Genomic DNA, 23,788 nt, shown 5'->3' with positions numbered 1-23,788 from the left:
CGCCCAGCTCCCATCAACCAATCACTGACTGAGCAGGAATCAGCTGACCGCCCTGATCAGCTGATCTTCCTCCTATTGTTATAAAGAGCCTGTCTAGCGGCGCGCGCGCGTAGCTCTCCATCTGTGTGCAGGTCCAGCTAACCCAGACGCATGTTGTTGCGGGGAACCCGCCGCACTGAACGCGGAATCCGCCGCTTTGCCGTCAGAACATGCGGCGGCCCCCACGCCACTCTGCCCATGGGCACCACCAGCTCCAGACAACCCAGACGCCTCAGACGCGGAAACAGCCGCCTTGCTGCCAGAACATGCGGCGGCTTTTTTTCGCTGCTTCTCACAGGAACCTGCTGCAAATCTATAAGTGTACGGCCACCTTTAATGTGTTTTTGTGTCTTGCACAGAAAAAAACTGAGATTCTGCATGATAATTCTGCACATTTTGTGTCAGTTTTCTGTATCAATTACATTAGCTGTAAAAACGCACGTGTGTGAATCCTGCCTAAGCCATAGACCCTGAACAAGCATGCAGATCAAATGTCTATGGTACATCTGACAAGATTAGCTGCATGCTTGTTTCAGGTGTGTGATTTAGACCCTACTGACCAGAAGGATCAGCAGGATTTCCATGCAACCAGTATTGTTTAAAAGGAAATAAATATGGCAGCCACCACTCTCATATGAATGAAAGCAATGAAACATTTGCAGTGACGATTATAACATAATAAAAGCCTGACAACCTATGACATATCAGTAGATATATACTGAGCTAGAAATATAATGCATTTTAACTATTGAGGTACACTGTACAAGAGAGAAGTTGGCCACAGATATTCCAGCAGGATAATGGTTAAAGTGCAGAGAGTGTCATAAATAAAAGTAACTAAACAGCACATTGAGATAAGGCTGAGGAATGTGTGATTTCCAGAGAGGAGAATGAATGGGAGATCCTGTAACCTCCAGACCAGGAGCATCTGCTGCTATCTCAGGGGACTGAGACATGATCTGTGGTAGGGAGAGAGGGAAAAGTTCAGAGCTCACCTCTCAATAGCCTCTAATGTAGATATATGACAAAGACTGAGACGGCCAGGCTGCTGGATGATTGTTACTCCCTTAGACCTGAGTCTGCAGGTCTAAGGGAGTATACAAATGTTCATGCTTGTAGTAGAAACGAGCCCTAATACATTGTGCTGGGCACCCTCTCTCAATAGACGCCCCTACTGTCTCTCCCCCCACCCATTAGATTGTAAGCCTCTGACAGGGCCCTCCCCCTAGTGTTTCCAGTTTGATTATGCAATCTCAGGGCCAGTGCACACCAAAAACCGCAAGCAGATCCGCAAAACGCTGGAGATTTTTGAAGCAGATTTCAGAGCCATTCTAGGCATGTTGAGGCCCCATTCACACTTACAAAATGCAAAACGCCGGTGATTTTTGCCGGCGTTTTGCAGGAGTGATTTTTCTGCGATTTCAGGTGGAAAAATCACTGAACACTGCGGCGATTTTTGCTGCGATTGTGATGCTATAGCACTGAAATGCGATCTCTTGGAAATCGACTGAAAATGGTGCAGTTTTTGCCCGTTTTTGGGCGATTTGCGGCGATTAGTGCAAAGTGTTATTGCAATCGCTAACGATTTGTGATAGCGTTTTGCAAGTGATTTTGGGAGCGATTTCCCTGCTCCTATACAATACATTAGAATCAAAACACTCCCAAAATGCTGCATGTCCTGCGATTGCCATTTCCCTAATCGCAGTTGCTCCAGTGGGATGTGTCCCATCTATTTACATTGACAGAGCGTTTAGGGAAATCGCTAGTGATTGAAAGCGATCCCAAAATGCTGCCAAAAACGCTGTAGCGGGTCCCAGCCCTTAGACTCTTTACTAACAACCCCCCCTTTCTCTTCGATGTCACCGCAGCGCACACTATAAATTAGTTTGTATTTAATTAGGGCTTTTTGCGTGCTGGCGTCACTGATGAGGAATGTATGTTATTGCAAACACATGTATTGTTGGAGTAGAGCTGAGCGTTTTTCCAGACTACTTGCCAGGTCACAAGGGGGGGGGGGGGGGAGTAGTTTTACTAGAGAGACACCCCTGTCCCCTCCGCCAGTACCTGCAGGCACCCCCTGCCCCCCCCCCCCCCCTCCTCCTGTCTGCTGCTGGGATCCCCCCACCCCTCTGTCTCCCCAACCTGCTGCTGCAGTGTGGATAATCTCACATTTGTGCTCAGCTGCTGTTCTCTGGGATTCCCTCCCTGAATCTCCAGGAAGTCTGCAAGGAGACAGCCTGAGAGTTTTGGAGGTGACGTAGCCTGGCGGACCCCGGTAGACCGGTTCCTGGAGGAGGTCACTGGATGGTGGAGGGTGAGGGGAGGCTGGGGACCGGATCCTGAGAGGCTGGGGACTGGAGGATGGACGGGACGATGACCAAGTTACTGTGGACCGGCTTGCTGCTGTCACACCTGGACGCCTTTCATATCACGGCTTACTCCAGAGGATCAAGTGAGTTCCCACTGCTGGGATGGGGGAATCCCGACACTGAACCTTCCTCTATATCAATGTATCTTGTTCCAAGGCAAAGATGAGCTTCAACTCACTTTTAGGATAATACACATTGCGCTAATCGCAAGGATGGTCTTCTTAAAGGGAACCTGAAGTGAGAGGGATATGGAGGCTGCCATATTTATTTCCCTTTAAACAATGTACATTGACTGTCCTCAGAGGAGCTCACACTCTAATCCTACCATAGTCATAGTCTAATGTCCTACCATATTATTATGTATTTATATAGCACTGACATCTTCTGCAGCACATTACAGAGTACATAGTCATGTCACTGAATGTCCTCAGAGGAGCTCACAGTCTAATCCTACCATAGTCATAGTGTAATGTCCTACCATATTATTATTATGTATTTATATAGCACTGACATCTTCTGCAGCACATTACAGAGGACATAGTCATGTCACTGAATGTCCTCAGAGGAGCTCACACTCTAATCCCACCATAGTCATAGTGTAATGTCCTACCATATTATTATTATGTATTTATATAGCACTGACATCTTCTGCAGCACATTACAGAGTACATAGTCATGTCACTGACTGTCCTCAGGAGCTCACACTCTAATCCTACCATAGTCATAATGTAATGTCCTACCATATTATTATTATGTATTTATATAGCACTGACATATTCTGCAGCACTGTACAGAATACATAGTCATGTCACTGACTGTCCTCAGAGGAGCTCACAATCTAATCCTACCATAGTCATAGTCTAATGTCCTACCATATTATTATTATGTATTTATATAGCACTGACATATTCTGCAGCACTGTACAGAATACATAGTCATGTCACTGACTGTCCTCAGAGGAGCTCACAATCTAATCCTACCATAGTCATAGTCCAATGTCCCACCATATTATTATTATTATGTATTTATATAGCACTGACCTCAGAGGAGCTCACAATCTAATCCTACCATAGTCATAGTCTAATATCCTACAATATTATTGTTATGTATTTATACATACCTATACTGGGAGCACATCTGGCTACCTATACTGGGGGCACCTCTGGCTACCTATACTGGGGCACCTCTGGTGACCTATACTGGGGCACCTCTGGCTACCTATACTGGGAGCACAGCTGGCAGTGGCTACCTATACTGGGGCACCTCTGGCTACCTATACTGGGGCACCTCTGGCTACCTATACTGGGGCACCTCTGGCTACCTATACTGGGGGTCACATCTGGCTACCTATACTGGGGCACCTCTGGCTACCTATACTGGGAGCACATCTAGCTACCCCATCCCTCCCACCCCAGCCGTCACACACTGATTGCTATTACACTAAGAGGCCCCTCCTCCATCCCTCCCCTCCTCCATCCCTCCCACCCCAGCCGTCACACACTGATTACTATTACACTAAGAGGCCCCTCCATCCCTCCCACCCCAGCCGTCACACACTGATTGCTATTACACTAAGAGGCCCCTCCATCCCTCCCACCCCAGCCGTCACACACTGATTGCTATTACACTAACAGTGCACCCCTCCATCCCTCCCACCCCAGCCTTCACACACTGATTGCTATTACATTAAGAGGCCCCTCCTCCATCCCTCCCACCCCAGCCGTCACACACTGATTGCTATTACACTAAGAGGCCCCTCCTCCATACCTCCCATGCCAGCCGTCACACACTGATTGCAATTACACTAAGAGGCTCCTCCATCCCTCCCACCCCAGCCGTCACACACTGATTGCTATTACACTAAGAGGCCCCTCCCCATCCCTCCCACCCCAGCCGTCACACACTGATTGCTATTACACTAAAATGCCCCTCCCCATCCCTCCCACCCCAGCCGTCACACATTGATTGCTATTACACTAAGAGGCCCCTCCCTCCATCCCTCCCACCCCAGCCGTCACACACTGATTGCTACTACACTAAAATGCCCCTCCCCATCCCTCCCACCCCAGCCGTCACACACTGATTGCTATTACACTAAGAGGCCCCTCCTCCATCCCTCCCACCCCAGCCGTCATACACTGATTGCTATTACACTAAGAGGCCCCTCCCCATCCCTCCCACCCCAGCTGTCACACACTGATTGCTATTACACTAAGAGGCCCCTCCCCATCCCTCCCACCCCAGCTGTCACACACTGATTGCTATTACACTAAGAGGCCCCTCCCTCCATCCCTCCCACCCCAGCCATCACACACTGATTGCTATTAGACTAAGAGGTGTCCCAGGGCCCCCAACACCTTAATCTCTAGTTATCTGGCTTACAGTCACTGCCACATAATAGGGGAATGATAAATGAGTGAGTTGTGTGCCCCCTCCTACACTGCGCCCTGAGGCTGGAGCCTCTCTTGCCTCGGCCCGGCCCTGGATGCCCCCATCTTCATCCCCTGACTCAGTGCATGTCATTGCATAACGTGCGTCTGGTCACTGGGAAGCTGCGGCCGGCAGGGATGAAGAAGGGGATGTGCGTGGCGCTTCGCTTGGGCACTGCCCCACCCCCCTGGGAATTACTATGCCCCTCTGAGTGCCCCCCACACACACTCACTCGGTAGCATACAGCTAAATGAAACCTTAAACCGATTAAAAAAAAAGTTCCACTTACCTACTGCTTCCCCCACCCCCTGCAGACATCCTGTGCCCACGCCCTCACTCAACGATCATCCGGCCCCCCGCCGCTTTCGGCGACTCTGTAGCCACCTTGCGTCTGCGCAGTACACGTATGTACGTATTACATGTACTGCGCAAACACAAGACGGCCACAGGGACGGGAGCACGATGGAGGACGTGGTCAAGGACGTTCACTGCTGAAAACGAAACTGATCAGTGAGTGACGGCGCGGGCACAGGAAATCTGCAGGGGGCTGGTGGAAGCCCAAGGTAAATGAAATATTATTTATTTGGTGCATCACCATAAACCTCCTACACCAGGCGCGGAGCTAGGGGGGGGGTCGGGGTAGGACACGTGCTCCCGGGCGCTAGGTTCCCAAGGGCGCCCAGCTGAGCTGCGGTGGTTGTTTTTGGTTTTTTTTTAAGGGGAGCAGCGCAGAGAAGAGGGAGAGCTGTGGGCACAGTGGGGAAGGGCGGACGTCTCACCCTTACCTCCGTCTCGCTCCAGCGCCGGAAGTTCGGGTGCCGCGCTGCGACGAGACGCAGATAAGTCCCGCCCGCCGCTGCCAGCCACCCGGACATTACTTCTGGAGGGGACAGCGAGGGAGGGAGAGCCCCCTAAGGTGAGGGAAAGGGGGGAGGGAGACGTCCACCCTTTCCTACCGCTGCTCACAGCTCTCCCTCCACTGCGCTGCTCCCCTGCTGGAGGACACACTAGACTACCTATTCTGGGGACATATACCCCCTGACTACATATACTGGGCACATATACCCCCTGACTACATATACTGGGCACATATACCCCCCTGACTACATATACTGGGCACATATACCCCCTGACTACATATACTGGGCACATATACCCCTGGCTACATATACTGGGCACATATACCCCTGGCTACATATACTGGGCACATATACCCCTGGCTACATATATACTGGGCACATATACCCCCTGACTAGATATACTGGGCACATATACCCCCTGACTACATATACTGGGCACATATACCCCCTGACTACATATACCCCCTGACTACATATACTGGGCACATATACCCCCTGACTACATATACTGGGCACATATACCCCCTGACTACATATACTGGGCACATATACCCCCTGACTACATATACTGGGCACATATACCCCCTGACTACAAATAGTGGGCACATATACCCCCTGACTACAAATACTGGGCACATATACCCCCTGACTACAAATACTGGGCACATATACCCCCTTACTACATATACTGCAGTCTTTGTCCCCGGGCGCTGAAAACCCTAGCTACGCCTCTGTCCTACACACGTACAGTTCAGTCTTTTGAGAACCGCTCAGGAGCATTACGGCAATGCACGCCTCATCAAGCTGGGAGCACCGCCATGCCACGCATGCGCAGTTGTGCAAGACTTCGGCTAAAGTAACTGCACTAACAGGGCCCCCAGTGGGACCACGGAGGGGGCGCGAAGGACGCCGAGGGACCACGCGGACTACTTAGGGGCTGGAGGAAGCGCCAGGTAAGTGCCGATTTTCATTTTAGTCCTCTGCTTGGGGTGCCTTTAAATTAGCCAATTAACTAGTTTGTATTTTACAGACTGGAAGTTTTAAATCAGAATAAGCTCTAGTCTGCAGCCATGCTTAGCTACTAAGATAAGGAATTACACACACACAGTGTTTCTCCACCTCCTGCCTCTTCCCTCTCCCCTTGCTTGTGGAGTCATCAGACACAGGCTGGGGGCTGGAATGATTTGTCTGTGATCTGTCCCCACAGGAGCAGCTTGCTAGCAAGTAAGGATCAAATCATGCCAGCAAACTAGCCAAGTACATCTGTAGTTGACTTTTCTTCAATAATAGTACCATCATTTGGACAATCTGCTCTGCTCAAAAGCCTCTGAGTTCTGTTTGTGATGTTTACATTTGATTCCCATCGTTGCTGAACTAGTTAGCCTTAATTGTATCACCTGAGTTAGGCAAAAAATATCTAAAGCTCAAATGGGCCCCACCCAGCTAGCCATTGTGCCCCCCCCCCCCCCCCCCCCCCCCCATGCCCCACCACCAATTTGAAGCTGGACCTGTCACTGGATGAGGAGCATGGACTTATGGAGCAAGTACTCCAGGTAACAGTCGGTTGGAGATGTGGAGCAAACAACAAGTCAGGGGTTGCTGCCTGGAGCCCCACTGCAGCTAGAACAGCCAGGCCAAGCTTGTAGGAGAGGGTGAGCAGTTACTTGGCTCTTGTAGTGGTTTCTCCAGGCAGAAATGTGCTGCGTTCTCCTAGAAATGTATTCCTCGTAATCGGAGCCCAGAATTACCGTAGTCAAATCGTAAGGAGCTGCAGAAGCCAAACAGCAATAAAGTGTTTATGTTCTGCTGGTTCTGCCGCAGACATAACAAGGCGGGGGTTCCTGACAACAAGGCAGAGACATGGGAATCTCATCACGTCTAACCTCTATATAAAAGTTTACAGAGCTAGTGGGAGCCGAGTCTGCAGGGGGCGCCCCATAATCACCGCCAGACAGAGGGAGTGCAGCCGGCGCTTGCTGGCTCTGATGGTGGATGGTTGGATGAGGAGGGCAGGAGGCATCAGTGTTTATCAGGCTCTGCACTCACCTCTGCCTGCTGACCACGGCTGTTTCTGGACATTTTGGTACCACAGGGAAGGCCCCTTTCCTTGTGTACCTATAATGGTGCCCTGAGTAAAAATGGGTGCAAAATAACAGTAAGGTAGGTGGGCGCCTACAGTTAAAGCAGGAGGATTAGTCATACTTTGCCAGGGAAAAAAACACATATCGGAAGCCCCAGGTATGTATAAAAAGATAAGTATCTGTTGTCTCTGGTACACTTTAACCCCACATGCCTAACCCTAGGTGGGTGCCTAAACTTGACCCCCAAGTCTAACCATAAAGACCCCCCCTCCCTACAAATAGACTTTTATTGAAAGGGTGGAGGGGGGGGGGGTGTCAAACAGATAACTGGGAAGAAGTACAAGCAAGTTTTTCTTAGTTTAAATCTTTTTTTATTATTATTGTTGTCACAGAGAGGCGTCAATCCATCAACCTCTGGGTTATGGGTCCAGCACACTTCCATTGCACCACAATGGTACATGCTAGGCTGGCTTCAGCATGTAGTGTCGGTGGTATAGTGGTGAGCATAGCTGCCTTCCAAGCAGTGGACCTGGGTTCCATTCCCAGCCAATGTATGGGAGCTGGCTTTTGACATCCTACAAATCCCTGGAAGACTAGACAAGAGGGGTGGAGGGAGGTTTACTTCTGTCGGATCATCCTTAATCCTGTAGTTTAAACTTCTTCTAAGGGCTTTCTTGTGATCGGCGAACAAAATTCTGCATTCCACCGGAATTGCACATCGTTCCGCGGAATTTCCGCTATAGCTCTATGGCCATTCCGTTCCGATGCGACGGAACGGAATCATCAAATTCTGGAAAACGGAATTCCGCAGAACACGGTGAGCATCCATATTAAAGAGGCCCTGTTGTGACATATTAGTGGAATGCAGTACATTATGCAGGATACATTATGCAGAAACACTTCCAGTACAGTATATATAGACATATCTGTACATTTCTATATATTGGTATGTAACACAGCCCTCCCAGTGATGTCACAACCTAGGCTTTTTAGCTGTGCAGAATTTTCTTCCCAGAGCATTCTGGGAGACAAGGGCTATCATTCATGAAAGTGCTGTCGGTATGGAGAATAGGTGCGGGAAAACACCGCTGATGATGTTTTAGACTTCTGGCTGCTGATTCATAAAAAAGTATCCATGTGCGGGAGGAGTGCGAAGATTCCCCGAACTAGGCAGGCGGTAGGCTTGCGGAGACACGGAAGCTGCCGAGTTGATACATTTCTCCGTGTTCCGCTCTACTGCAGCTGCCTGGGAGGTCTGTGTGTCTCCATTCACTTACATTGTTATCGCCACATCAGAGGGAGCGGTACTTCCCGACCTCACACCGCTTGCGGTGATCTTTATGAATTAACATTTTGCTACATTTTTTACAATAATCACTGCACAGGGCGGTGATTTATCACTGTGCTCGGTAATGTCAGCTTTTCATGCGGAAGGAACCTTTATGAATGCTGAATTTGCATGCGGAAATGCTTTATGAATGATAGCCATGGTATATTTTGTACTGGCTTTGGCACTCTCAGTAAGCAAACATTCTGCAGAGCTGCACCTGGCAGGACTAAAGATGTCACCACCAGTGATATATTTCAGAATGTAAATCAGGAAGAGGAAAGATTATACAATGGGCATTGGGCAAACGCTGAATTATATTGTAAAGAAATAAACAGTTTTATTTATCACACTAGCCGATGACACAGCGTTGCCCGTGCATGTATTTGGCTGGTGTTGGCTCCACCCACTTTTTTCTAACCCAACACACAATTACTCAATGACCTAGTTTGTGAGCTTTGGGGCATAAATGATTTGCATTGAAATGAAACAAATGATTGGCTGTTGGTGGCTCCACCCCCTTTTCTGAATTTGAACACCCAGTCACCCAATAACCAACTGTACCAGGTTTGAGGCTTGTGCCATTAACAGTGCAAGAATGGCAGCAATTAAATATTCCCCTTGAAAAGCAATAGGTGTATTTTGATTGGCTTTTGTAGGCTCCACCCACTTTTCTGAATATTAATCCCAGTCACCCAGTGACCACATGTGCAAAGTTTAAGAACCCTGCCATTAACCCTGCTGTTAACAGTGTAAGAATGGCTGCAGTTTACATTTTCCCAGTGAAATGTGTATTTGTCTCCGCCCACTTTTTGGTTGATGTCAGTGTTTGTGTGTTTTTCAGAGTACACGGTGATCAATGAGAACTGCCCAGGCGCGGAGTGGAACATCATGTGCCGGGACTGCTGCGAGTACGACCAGGTGGAGTGTACGTGCCCCGGGGGCAATAAGAAGGTGGGGTACACCATCCCCTGCTGCCGCAACGAGGACAACGAATGTGACTCCTGCCTGATACACCCAGGTACCCAACACACAGGAGAGGGGCAGCGATACACGGGAACAATGTGCCACCGTGCAGAGCCGGGACAAGTTCCTCCAGCACTGAAGTCTGAGACACCAAAAGTGCGCCCCTCCATCCCTCCCACCCCAGCCGTCACTCACTGATTGCTATTACACTAAGAGGCCCCTCCCCATCCCTCCCACCCCAGCCGTCACACACTAATTGCTATTACACTAAGAGGCCCCTCCCATCCCTCCCACCCCAGCTGTCACACACTGATTGCTATTACACTAAGAGGCCCCTCCTCCATCCCTCCCACCCCAGCCGTCACTCACTGATTGCTATTACACTAAGAGGCTCCTCCTCATCCCTCCCACCCCAGCCGTCACACACTGATTGCTATTACACTAAGAGGCCCTCCTCCATCCCTCCCACCCCAGCCGTCATACACTGATTGCTATTACACTAAGAGGCACCTCCCCATCCCTCCCACCCCAGCCGTCACACACTGATTGCTATTACACTAAGAGGCCCCTCCTCCATCCCTCCCACCCCAGCCGTCACACACTGATTGCTACTACACTAAGAGGCCCCTCCTCCACCCCTCCCACCCCAGCCGTCACACACTGATTGCTATTACACTAAGAGGCACCTCCCCCATCCCTCCCACCCCAGCCGTCACACACTGATTGCTATTACACTAAGAGGCCCCTCCCCATCCCTCCCACCCCAGTCATCACACACTGATTGCTATTACACTAAGAGGCTCCTCCCCATCCCTCCCACCCCAGCCGTCACACACTGATTGCTAATAGACTAAAGGGGCCCCTCCCCCATCCCTCCCACCCCAGCCGTCACACACTGATTGCTATTACACTAAGAGGAACCTCCATCCCTCCCACCCCAGCCGTCACACACTGATTGCTATTACACTAAGAGGCACCTCCTCCATCCCTCCCACCCCAGCCGTCACACACTGATTGCTATTAGACTAAGAGGCCCCTCCTCCATCCCTCCCACCCCAGCCGTCACACACTGATTGCTATTACACTAAGAGGCCCCTCCATCCCTCCCACCCCAGCCGTCACACACTGATTGCTTTTACACTAAGAGGCCCCTCCACCCCTCCCACCCCAGCCGTCACACACTGATTCCTATTACACTAAGAGGCCCCTCCATCCCTCCCACCCCAGCCGTCACACACTGATTGCTATTACACTAAGAGGCACCTCCTCCATCCCTCCCACCCCAGCCGTCACACACTGATTGCTATTACACTAAGAGGCCCCTCCATCCCTCCCACCCCAGCCGTCACACACTGATAGCTATTACACTAAGAGGCCCCTCCCCATCCCTCCCACCTCAGCCGTCACACACTGATTGCTGTTACACTATGAGGCCCCTCCCCATCCCTCCCACCCCAGCCGTCACACACTGATTGCTATTACACTATGAGGCCCCTCCCCATCCCTCCCACCCCAGCCGTCACACACTGATTGCTATTACACTAAGAGGCCCCCCTCATCCCTCCCACCCCAGCCGTCACACACTGATTGCTATTACACTAAGAGGCCCCTCCCCATCCCTCCCACCCCAGCCATCACATACTGATTGCTATTACACTAAGAGGCCCCTCCCCCATCCCTCCCACCCCAGCCGTCACACACTGATTGCTATTACACTAAGAGGCCCCTCCAACCAGTGCAGTTTCTAGGCTAAAATGCACCCAGGGCGAGGGTGTAAAAATTGCGCCCCCCCCCCCCTTCGGAGCAAGGTATGGGTGCCCGCGGTATAGGTTAGCCAGGTCTAGTTGCACTTAATATAGGTCCCCCCAGTAAAGGTAGCCAAGAATAGGTACCCCAGTATAGGTAGCCAGCTATAGGTCCCCCCAGTATAGGCAGCCAGGCATAGGTGAGCCAGTATAGTTGCCCCCGGTATAGGTTAGCCAGGTAGGTGCCTCCAGTATAGGTAGCCAGTATAGGTGCCCCCAGTATAGGTTAGATAGGCAGGCACCCCCGGTATAAGTTAGATAGGTAGGTGCCCCAGTACAGGTTAGCTAGGTGGGTGCCTCTAATATAGGTAGCCAGAATAGTTGCCCCCAGCATAGGTCAGATAGGTAGGTGCCCCCAGTATAGGTTAGATTAGGTAGGTGCCCCCCAGTATAGGTTAGATTAGGTAGGTGCCCCCCAGTATAGGTTAGATTAGGTAGCTTCCCCCCAGTATAGGTTAGATTAGGTAGGTGCCCCCCAGTATAGGTTAGATAGGTAGCTGCCCCCCAGTATAGGTTAGATTAGGTAGCTTCCCCCCAGTATAGGTTAAATTAGGTAGCTGCTCCCCAGTATAGGTTAGATAGGTAGCTGCCCCCTCAGTATAGGTTAGATTAGGTAGGTGCCCCCCAGTATAGGCAAGATAGGTAGCTGCCCCCCAGTATAGGTTAGATTAGGTAGGTGCCCCCCAGTATAGGTAAGATAGGTAGCTGCCCCCCAGTATAGGTTAGATAGGTAGCTGCCCCCCAGTATAGGTTAGATTAGGTAGGTGCCCCCCCCCCCCACAGTATAGGTTAGATAGGTAGCTGCCCCCCAGTATAGGTTAGATTAGGTAGGTGCCCCCCCCCCCCAGTATAGGTTAGATAGGTAGCTGCCCCCCAGTATAGGTTAGATTAGGTAGCTGCCCCACAGTATTGGTTAGATTAGGTAGCTGCCCCACAGTATAGGTTAGATTAGGTAGGTGCCCCCCAGTGTAGGTTAGATAGGAAGCTGCCCCCCAGTATAGGTTAGATAGGTAGCTGCCCCCCAGTATAGTTTAGATAGGTAGCTGCCCCCCCAGTATAGGTTAGATAGGTAGCTGCCCCCCAGTATAGGTTAGATAGGTAGCTGCCCCCCAGTATAGGTTAGATTAGGTAGGTGCCCCCCGCAGTATAGGTTAGATAGGTATATGCCCCCCAGTATAGGTTAGATTAGGTAGCTGCCCCCCAGTATAGGTTAGATAGGAAGGTGCCCCCCAGTATAGGTTAGATAGGTAGGAGCCCCACCCCCAGTATAGGTTAGATTAGGTAGGTGCCGGCAGAGAGCGACCCCCCTCCCTGATAGCGGACACATCGGTGCGGAGGACAGAGGCAGAGGGGACAGCACAGCAGCAGTGTCTGTGAAGAGACGCCAATCCAGGGGGGAAAAGCACGCAGGGCAGGTCACCAGGCAGGGGACGACAGACAGACGCATCGCCGTGGCGTGAAGACAGCCAGGACTCCACGGCGCTCTTCCTCTCCTGCAATACCGCTACAGACGTCAAGTGACTGTCATCACGCGCTGACGTCAGAGCGGAAGGAGAATGCTGCAGGACGCCCAGGAGCCAGGAGTGTGGGAAGGATGGTGATCGCGCTGGCGTACTGGGACCAGCACCGCACATCACCTGTCCTCCTGCTCAGCGGCTCCCGCAGTCAGTGTCTTCCTGCCGGCGCCCCCCTTCCTGTCCTCCCAGTCTGCGCTCAGTGCGGCCGCCCGGCCCGCACGGTGGAAAAAACGGCCCTGCCTCCATCCCTCCCACCCCAGCCGTCACACACTGATAGCTATTACACTAAGAGGCCCCTCCCCATCCCTCCCACCTCAGCCGTCACACACTGATTGCTGTTACACTATGAGGCCCCTCCCCATCCCTCCCACCCCAGCCGTCACACACTGATTGCTGTTACACTATGAGGCCCCTCCCCATCCCTCCCACCCCAGCCGTCACACACTGATTGCTATTACACTATGAGGCCCCTCCCCATCCCTCCCACCCCAGCCGTCACACACTGATAGCTATTACACTAAGAGGCCCCTCCCCATCCCTCCCACCTCAGCCGTCACACACTGATTGCTGTTACACTATGAGGCCCCTCCCCATCCCTCCCACCCCAGCCGTCACACACTGATTGCTGTTACACTATGAGGCCCCTCCCCATCCCTCCCACCCCAGCCGTCACACACTGATTGCTATTACACTATGAGGCCCCTCCCCATCCCTCCCACCCCAGCCGTCACACACTGATTGCTATTACACTAAGAGGCCCCTCCATCCCTCCCACCCCAGCCGTCACACACTGATTGCTATTACACTAAGAGGCCTCTCCTCCATCCCTCCCACCCCAGCCGTCACACACTGATTGCTATTACACTAAGAGGCCCCTCCATCCCTCCCACCCCAGCAGTCACACACTGATAGCTATTACACTAAGAGGCCCCTCCCCATCCCTCCCACCTCAGCCGTCACACACTGATTGCTGTTACACTATGAGGCCCCTCCCCATCCCTCCCACCCCAGCCGTCACACACTGATTGCTATTACACTATGAGGCCCCTCCCCATCCCTCCCACCCCAGCCGTCACACACTGATTGCTATTACACTAAGAGGCCCCCCCTCATCCCTCCCACCCCAGCCGTCACACACTGATTGCTATTACACTAAGAGGCCCCTCCTCCATCCCACCCACCCCAGCAGTCACACACTGATTGCTATTAGACTAAGAGGCGCCCCAGGCAGGGCCGGCGCTTGCAGTAAGGCAAGAGGGGTAATTGCCCCAGGGCCCCTGAGCACAGATGGGGCCCCAACCTCCACCTCAACATCACTGTGGTTGGTAACGGGGTTGTGCCGCCAGCCCCCCCCCCCCCCCCCTGCCAAAACCCCGACCTCACTCCTAATTAATTTGTTATAATCCTAATTAATTTGTAAATAATCAGACAAATATATCTGCTAGCTGGGCCCCAGCACGATAGCAGCATGTGTAATTTACCTGGCTGTCCCGGCTGCTGTGCTGGAGCTGCTTGCCGCCCGTCTTCACTCAACGTCCTGTGTGACCCGACGCTTATTACACATGATATGATGCGTCGGGTCACACAGGAAGTTGAATGAAAACGGGCGGCAAGCAGCTCCAGCACAGCAGCCGGGACAGCCAGGTAAATTACAAATGCTGCTATCGTTCTGGGGCCCCGCTAGCAGGTATATCGGTCTGATAACACAAATCAATTAGGCGGAGGGGACGCGGCAGCCAGCTAGATTACATTTTTCTGGGGGGATGGAGGCCCCAGCTTTCCTTTGCCCTAGGGGGGGTTAAACCGGCCCTGACCTAAGGGCACAATATCAAACACAGTAGGGGAATGATAGCTGAGTGAGTTGTGCTCCCCCTCCTACACTGCGCCCTGAGGCTGGAGCCTCCCACGCCTCGGCCCCGCCCTGCACCCTCTCCTACACTGCACCCTGAGGCTGGAGCCTCTCTCGCCTCTGCCCCGCCCTGTGACCCTCCTACACTGCGCCCTGAGGCTGGAGCCTCTCTCACCTCTGCCTCGGCCCCGCCCTGCGCCCCCTCCTACACTGTGCCCTGAGGCTGGAGCCTCTCTCACCTCTGCCTTAGCCCCGCCCTGCGCCCCCTCCTACACTGCGCCCTGAGGCTGGAGCCTCTCTCACCTCTGCCTCGGCCCCGCCCTGCGCCCTCTCCTACACTGCGCCCTGAGGCTGGAGCCTCTCTCGCCTCAGCCCTGCCCTGCGCCCCCTCCTACACTGCACCCTGAGGCTGGAGCCTCTCTCGCCTCAGCCCTGCCCTGCGCCCCCTCCTACACTGCGCCCTGAGGCTGGAGCCTCTCTCACCTCTGCCTCGGCCCCACCCTGCGCCCTCTCCTACACTGCGCCCTGAGGCTGGAGCCTCTCTCACCTCTGCCTCGGCCCCACCCTGCGCCCTCTCCTACACTGCGCCCTGAGGCTGGAGCCTCTCTCGCCTCTGCCCCACCCTGCACCCCCTCCTACACTGCGCCCTGAGGCTGGAGCCTCTCTCACCTCTGCCTCGGCCCCACCCTGCGCCCTCTCCTACACTGCGCCCTGAGGCTGGAGCCTCTCTCACCTCTGCCTCGGCCCCACCCTGCGCCCTCTCCTACACTGCGCCCTGAGGCTGGAGCCTCTCTCACCTCTGCCTCGGCCCCACCCGCGCCCCATCCTACACTGCGCCCTGAGGCTGTAGCCTCTCTCACCTCTGCCTCGGCCCCACCCTGCGCCCTCTCCTACACTGCGCCCTGAGGCTGGAGCCTCTCTCACCTCTGCCTCGGCCCCACCCTGCGCCCTCTCCTACACTGCGCCCTGAGGCTGGAGCCTCTCTCACCTCTGCCTCGGCCCCACCCTGCGCCCCATCCTACACTGCGCCCTGAGGCTGGAGCCTCTCTCACCTCTGCCTCGGCCCCACCCTGCGCCCTCTCCTACACTGCGCCCTGAGGCTGGAGCCTCTCTCACCTCTGCCTCGGCCCCACCCTGCGCCCTCTCCTACACTGCGCCCTGAGGCTGGAGCCTCTCTCACCTCTGCCTCGGCCCCACCCTGCGCCCCATCCTACACTGCGCCCTGAGGCTGTAGCCTCTCTCACCTCTGCCTCGGCCCCACCCTGCGCCCTCTCCTACACTGCGCCCTGAGGCTGGAGCCTCTCTCGCCTCTGCCCCGCCCCCGCCCTGCGTCCCCTCCTACACTGCGCCCTGAGGCTGGAGCCTCTCTCGCCTCTGCCTCGCCCCCGCCCTGCGTCCCCTCCTACACTGCGCCCTGAGGCTGGAGCCTCTCTCGCCTTGGCCCCACCCTGTGTCCCCTCCTACACTGCGCCCTGAGGCTGGTGCCTCTCTCGGCCCCGCCCCCGCCCTGCGTCCCCTCCTACACTGCGCCCTGAGGCTGGAGCCTCTCTTGCCTCTGCCCCGCCCTGCCCCCCTTCCTACACTGCGCCCTGAGGCTGGAGCCTCTCTCGCCTCTGCCCCTCCCTGTGCCCCCTCCTACACTGCGGCCTGAGGCTGGTGCCTCTCTCGCCTCTGCCCCGCCCCCGCCCTGCGTCCCCTCCTACACTGCGCCCTGAGGCTGGAGCCTCTCTTGCCTCTGCCCCGCCCTGCCCCCCTTCCTACACTGCGCCCTGAGGCTGGAGCCTCTCTCGCCTCGGCCCCACCCTGCGTCCCCTCCTACACTTCGCCCTGAGGCTAGTGCCTCTCTCGCCTCTGCCCCGCCCTGCGTCCCCTCCTACACTGCGCCCTGAGGCTGGAGCCTCTCTTGCCTCTGCCCCGCCCTGCGTCCCCTCCTACACTGCGCCCTGAGGCTGGAGCCTCTCTTGCCTCTGCCTCGCCCTGCGTCCCCTCCTACACTGCGCCCTGAGGCTGGAGCCTCTCTCGCCTCAGCCCTGCCCTGCCCCCATGGCAGAACGCTAAGAGCCAGGGATGCCCAATAAGATGCTATATAGCCAATTAGAATTAACAGGAAGAGCGATTGCTTGGCTCTCTCCCCCATTTCTCGGCTGCATGCAGTTTGTATGTAATTTGCATGCAAGTCAGAATTATCTACATCTCGGTGACAGCGTTGCTTGCAAATCTTCGCCAAAGTCATTTTCGCTTCCTAAATGCTATTTTTGTCTTCGAGAAAATGTTTGCTTTTTTAAATCGATATTTTACCACGAAAAGTGCGAAAATGCAGAAAAAAAACTATATTTTTCACACAAAAATATTTTCTGCGAAAAAGCAAAAAAACGTTATTTTTTACTGCAAAAATTAACCGCAAAAAATATAAAAACTTGTTTTTCACAGCACTTTCACTTGAAAATTGTATTTAACAATATTTTCGAGAAAATAATTTTGGCGTTTTCACTCATCACTGTTCGCTGACAATCTCTGCTTGTAGCGGTATGAGGAAGTCTGAGTCCTGGGCGTGTCCCTCTACCGGCGCTAATAGAAGGCTCTGGAAGGATTAGCTTTCTGGAGCAGAACCTCCCAGAAGATAATCCCTCAAGAAGCTCGTGTTAATGCAGATAAAAGAACGTCACGCCCAGGACTCCGCCCTCCCTTTCATGTAACTCAGCTGAACGGAAACCTATCTGGCTGCTGCGGTCTTTGGCGTTCCGCCCACCGTTACCCGCCTGTTCTCCCCAACAATGGGGTGTTCCAGATGGAGGTTTAACAACCGTTTTGTTTGGTTGTAAGGCTTAATTCTGCACATAAAATTTTTTTGTATTGTTTTTTAATGAAATGTTATCTATCAATGTTTCCCATATGCTCGTTTCACCAGCAGGGGGCACCCCAATCCAATCTGTAGATTTCCAATTTTTATAAATTCCAATTTGTAAGTTGTTCTTTGACTTACTATGACATTTATTTCAATTAGGGCCCATTCACACTAGAGCGCTTTGCCGTGATTTCGGCAAAACGCTCAAACGCTAGCGCTTTTTAAAACCGCTAGCGTAATGAAACCCTATGGGCCCGTTCTTACTTGGGCGATTTTCGCTAATCGCCGCAAATCGCCCCAAAATGGGCAAAAACGCAAACGGGTCGCCTGCACCATTTTCAGGCGATTTCCCGGCGATCGCCGCAGTGTTCAGTGATTTTTTCTAGCGTGAAATTGCGGAAAAATCACTCCTGCGTTTTGTAAGTGTGAATGGGGCCTCAAAGCTGTGAGATTCTAAAGGTTGGCCACACACCATACGATTTTTTAAATTTCTGTTCAATTCAAGAATTGCAATCAATTTTTTCTGACTGATTGTAACATTTCAAAAATCTGACCAATGTACCACACACACGTGTTAAATTTTTCCCCAATTATGATAACAATGATTGGAAACTCAGAGAAAATTGCTAGGGTGTGTATATTAATAAATTGACAATCTAACACACACCATACAATCTTTAGTAGAAATTGAAGAGAAATATCTGGCATTCCGGATAGATAAAAATCGAAAAAAAAACAGGAAATCCGATCGGATTTTTCAGTCGAATGAAAAAAAAGCTTTCGATTTTTTCGGGAGATCCGATCGTTTTTATCGAATTGCTGTAAAATCGGATCATTTTATTGTATCGCGTGTGGCCACCTTAAAAGAAATGATGATACTTACCTCAGATCCTCCGGAATCTCTCCCCGTCTCCCTCCACCTCGCCGTTTCAGCGCTTTGTCCTCCAGAAGCTCGCCTAGCGGAGCCTCAACAGTAGCATAGACCTGCTCTCTCACCTTGCAGCGCTGGGTCCCTGGGTTCGAATCCCAGCGTGTGCACTTTCTGCATAATAAGTTAATTATCATTCTTCCCCTTAAATTTCTACACTACAAGATACATACATACAGGGACGGATCTAGGGGGGGGCAGAGGGGTCTCTTGCCCCAGGCGCAGTTTGTTAAATTCTTAAAAAGGCGGCAAAATTTGGATGGGGAATGGCAGTTTAGGTGCCAAAACCTGATCTTTAGGCACCAAAACCTGACCTTTAGGCGCCAAACCCTGACCTTGCCCCAGGCGCAACTTGGTCTAGATCCATCCCTGCATACATAGGACTATCGTAAGGATTAAATTGTGAGCCCCTCTGAGTGGACCTGAACTCAGAACTTCCTCTCTGCTCTAAAAGATAAGCAACAGCATAATAACCTTTAAAATAAAACATTTCTTTGTTACAGCTGATACAAATCCTGCAATAAACCTGCAGTGTGTCTACTTCCTGCTTTCATAGAAGCCAACATAGGGTCAACAGCCTGTGTTTACAAATTAGCTGCTCTGTGTACACAACTGAGAGATCAAATTACACCTTTTGATTAATGACAGATGAGAGGGGGATTAGGCTAAACTCTCTAAATACATACAGGGTGCATTCCTATAGGTTTTCCTTCTGTCCTGTGCAAGAGTTCAGGTCCACTTTAAGATAATATACTCTGTACAGTGCAGCGGAGGATGTCGGCGCTATATAAATACTAAATAATAATTTATTTATGTACAGATACACTTTAAATCCAACCACACTTTGTAGAGTTTTCCTTTAGTTATGTATTTTTTTTGCCTTGAGCTGGAGTTTACAGACCGACTATGCGTGGTGAACCAGGGCGGTTGTATAGGTGAGATTGGGTAACTGTAATCTCATGTGTATGTAGCTGTTCACCTGTATCGTTTGATATACTCGGGTCATTCGGGGCCAGACAAACGCTCTGTACTTGAAGACGGCGGCAGCAGCGGGGGCCGGCGGCGCGGCATATGGTACCCTACCTATAAATAAGGATTTCCAGAGGGGAAGTTATTCATAATGTAGATATAATCCCTTCTGTGGACTCGTGCCGCTGGCGTTTCGCTCTTCCGTCTATTTCGGTCCTCCGTGTTGCCGGCGTCTCTCTTGGCGGTCGTCCAAATTCCGGTGGAATTTTTGCATAGATAAGGGATTGGAATTTTACCTTTATTCTGATTCTGTCCCAGAGAAATAAACAATCTGCAGTTTTCTTCCTCTGTCCGAAAACAGCCCCTCTTCCAGTGACTTATAGGCCACCGAAATCAAATGGAATCAGCCTGCGTGTAACTTTGCAGCATTCCCATCATGCACTCTGTCCTTTCCGGGGAATTCTCCAAAACTGAGTGCAAGAAGTTGCTGAGGACAGGAATGCCCCCTCCCATGTCATACTATGGCCTCTGCACACATGCAGGGGGCGGGGCTAGACTCATGGGGTGGATGGAGGTCCCAGTTAGTGTCAACACATATCCAATTTTGATTGGCCAATGATTGGGCAATTTTATCACCACCATGTAGTATGAGGGCCAACAGACTTTGAATATTATTAATCTGTTCATGTAGATAATCTCTCATACTACAGGGAGGTTGTAAAATTGGTCAGTGATTGGGCAATCATAATTGTCTGTGTGTACTAGGCATTAACACTTTAATTTCACCACCTCCATGTAGTATGAAGGTTTGCCTACATAATCTGTATAGAGTATTCAAAATCTGCTGATCCTCATGCTATACGGTGGTGGTAAAATTGGCCAATCAAAATTGAAGGTGTGTACCAGGCTTAAAGGATATCCAAGCTGTAAGGTAAAAGTGAAGCCTGCTATACACCTTCAACTATGATTGGCCAATCACCGGTCAATTTTACTACCATGTAGTGTGAGGGACAACAGCTTATAAATACTATGAACAGATTGTGTAGGCAACCACTCATACCACATGGAAGTGCTTAAGTTGGTTAGTGATTGGCCAATCAAAATTGAAGGTTTTAAAGTGGACCTGTACTCTTGCACAGGACAGAAGGAAGACATAGAGGAATGCACCCTGTATGTATTTAGAGAGTTTAGTCTGTCTAATTCCCCCTCATCTGTGACTAATCACAACTGTCATTTGATCTCTCAGCTGTGTCAGCTGGCTGCCTCAGCAGAGCAGCAAATAACAGGATGTTAACCCTATGTCTGCTTCCGTGAAAACAGGAAGTAGACACACTGCAGATTTATTGCAGGATTTGCATCGGCTGTAACAAAGATGTGTTTTTTCTTTAAAGAGACTCCGTAACAAAAATTGCATCCTGTTTTTTATCATCCTACAAGTTCCAAAAGCTATTCTAATCTGTTCTGGCTTACTGCAACACTTTCTACTATGACAGTCTCTGTAATAAATCAATGTATCTTTCCCCTGTCAGACTTGTTGGTGTGTCTGGAAGGCTGCCAAGTTCTTCAGTGTTGTGGTTCTGTGATGTATCTCCCCCCTCCAGGCCCCTCTCTGCACACTGCCTGTGTATTATTTAGATTAGGGCAGCTTCTCTCTTCTCTCTTATCTTTTACAAGCTGAATAAATCCTCCTCTGAGCTGGCTGGGCTTTCACATACAGAGGAATTACATGCAGGCACAGCTGTCTGCACTCTGCAGGAAGAAACAGCCTGACACTTCAGTGGAAGATAGCTGCAGGGGGAAAGAAACACACAAATGATCTCTTGAGATTCAAAAGGAAGGTTGTATACAGCCTGCTTGTGTATGAATGTATTTTCTATGTGTGGACATACTGTACATCAACCTACTTCCTGTTTTGGTGGCCATTTTGTTTGTTTATAAACAAACTTTTTAAAACTGTTTTTAACCACTTTTAATGCGGCGAGGAGCGGCGAAATTGTGACAGTGGGTAATAGGAGATGTCCTCTAACGCACTGGTATGTTTACTTTTGTGCGATTTTAACAATACAGATTCTCTTTAAATGTTATGCTGTTGCTTATCTTTAAGAGCAGAGAGGAAGTTCTGAGTTCAGGTCCACTTTAAAGTTGTAGCGCCAGATTTGGCTAATCTTATTACCCAGAAGAAGTTGCATTTCCTGCATGTTTAGAATGCCGGCTTGTATGGGAATGCGGCGATCACGCGTGTTACATTCACGTGCGATGATTTGCGCTGTTGCAGGCGTGGAGTGACACATGTCGGCACTTTACACTGCGGCGGGCAGAACTTGTGCGTGTTGTACAGCAGCGCAGCACACGGGTGTGACTGAGCGACACTTAGAGGAATTGATTTTCCTCTTTATTTCTGTGTATTTTGCTGTGTTGGGAAAACGCGGCACACGGGTGTGATGTAAATGAGCCCCCAGGGGCCCGGCTTTCGCAATCACACTGCTATCTGCAGCCAATCTTCAATCCACTCAGGAAGGACTGCACCCTAATTGGTGTATTTCAAGGACCTCTCCAGCAAAAAAAAAGCAAGCAGTTAAAATCTGACAGAACCAATAGGTTTTGTACTAGTCCATCTCCTCATGGAAGATTCTCAGGGTTTTCTGTTTTCAAACAGTGCTTAGGGCTCGGTCACACTAGAGGCGCATTTTAATTTTTTAAAATGCTGACGATTTTTTTTCAAAATCGCCCTGAAAACGCTTCCACCATGCTTTCCTATGCGCTCGTTCAGATTGGGAAATTCCGTTCGCTTTCCGATTTGAAAAGCGATGCCTGGACCATTTTTTGGGGTGATTTTGTGATACTGGGAGCTATATGAAAAGCGCAAAGCGCTAGAAAAAGTGCTTTTGCCAGCGATTTTGTCTGCATTTTTTTCCCTGTCAATTTAAATGTAAAGTTTTTCCGGGATTTTTGGTCTTTTCCCTTTAAAAATAAGGCCTAGGACACTTAGAAATCGCAAAACGACCCAAAAAAAAAAAAACACTTACAAAACGCCCAACGCACAGAAATCACCGGGAATAAAAAAAAAAACGCTTCAAAAACCGCCCAACGCTAACGCGATCGGAACGCAATGTGAACCAGGCCTGACTGAACAGCAGTCTAACTGCCAAAATACAAAGATACCAGCCAGCCTCCCTACTCAATAACGGATGACGGCTGAACAAGGCATCTTTTGCAGTAAAGCCTATGAAAAGGTTCAGAAGAATGATTGGGGTAAAAACAGTGGCGTAGTGAAGGAGCTTTGGGCCCCAATGGGGATGGGGAGCAGCGTGTTACTGATTACCACTATTCAAAGTATCTATAGAAGTGATTATTATGAGCACAGGACCAATAGAGAGCTAATACTGCAGTTGAGGGAGGGCCCTTGGGGGCCCCGATGAGGCCACAACCTCTGCAACCCCTATTGCTACACGGCCTGGGTAAAAACACACAAGTAATCACAGGCATGCCAGCGTAATGCAGCTTGTAGAAACACCTGAAATACATACTGATGATGTGATAGAGACTAGAGTTTTCTATGAAGGATAGCAGGGGGCGTAACTAGAGGGGAGCAGCTCCTGCCACTGCAGGGGGCCCAGAGCTGTAAGGGGACCCCTCTACTCCTTCCCTCCCTCTGATACAGGGCTCCATCCTCCAGATCAGGTGTTTTTGTGGCTACGCTTGTTATGGGTGTGAAGAGATCATGATGGCAACACTTGTTTTTATGACCCTTGTGAGATGGCCCCGCCCCCAGGCTGTGAGGGTCACCAGTAACTAGGGATGAT

The 23,788-nt window shown here is 51.1% G+C and overlaps 1 protein-coding gene across 1 annotated transcript in view; it reads left to right on the top strand.

Annotated features, from left to right (window-relative positions):
- The first annotated feature begins 2,202 nt into the window (after positions 1-2,202).
- PAMR1 (peptidase domain containing associated with muscle regeneration 1) overlaps positions 2,203-23,788 on the top strand; it is a 129,098-nt gene continuing 107,512 nt past the window's right edge. The window contains 2 exon segments of the mRNA XM_068260519.1: positions 2,203-2,491; positions 9,951-10,127. Of these exon segments, the coding sequence (XP_068116620.1) occupies positions 2,401-2,491; positions 9,951-10,127 (268 nt within the window). The 5' untranslated portion in view covers positions 2,203-2,400.

Source organism: Hyperolius riggenbachi, chromosome 11, assembly GCF_040937935.1.
Source record: "Hyperolius riggenbachi isolate aHypRig1 chromosome 11, aHypRig1.pri, whole genome shotgun sequence".
Classification (NCBI taxonomy): Eukaryota; Metazoa; Chordata; class Amphibia; order Anura; family Hyperoliidae; genus Hyperolius; species Hyperolius riggenbachi.
The sequence above is the reverse complement of the archived record's forward strand: the minus strand, read 5'-3'. Positions and strand labels throughout refer to the sequence as shown.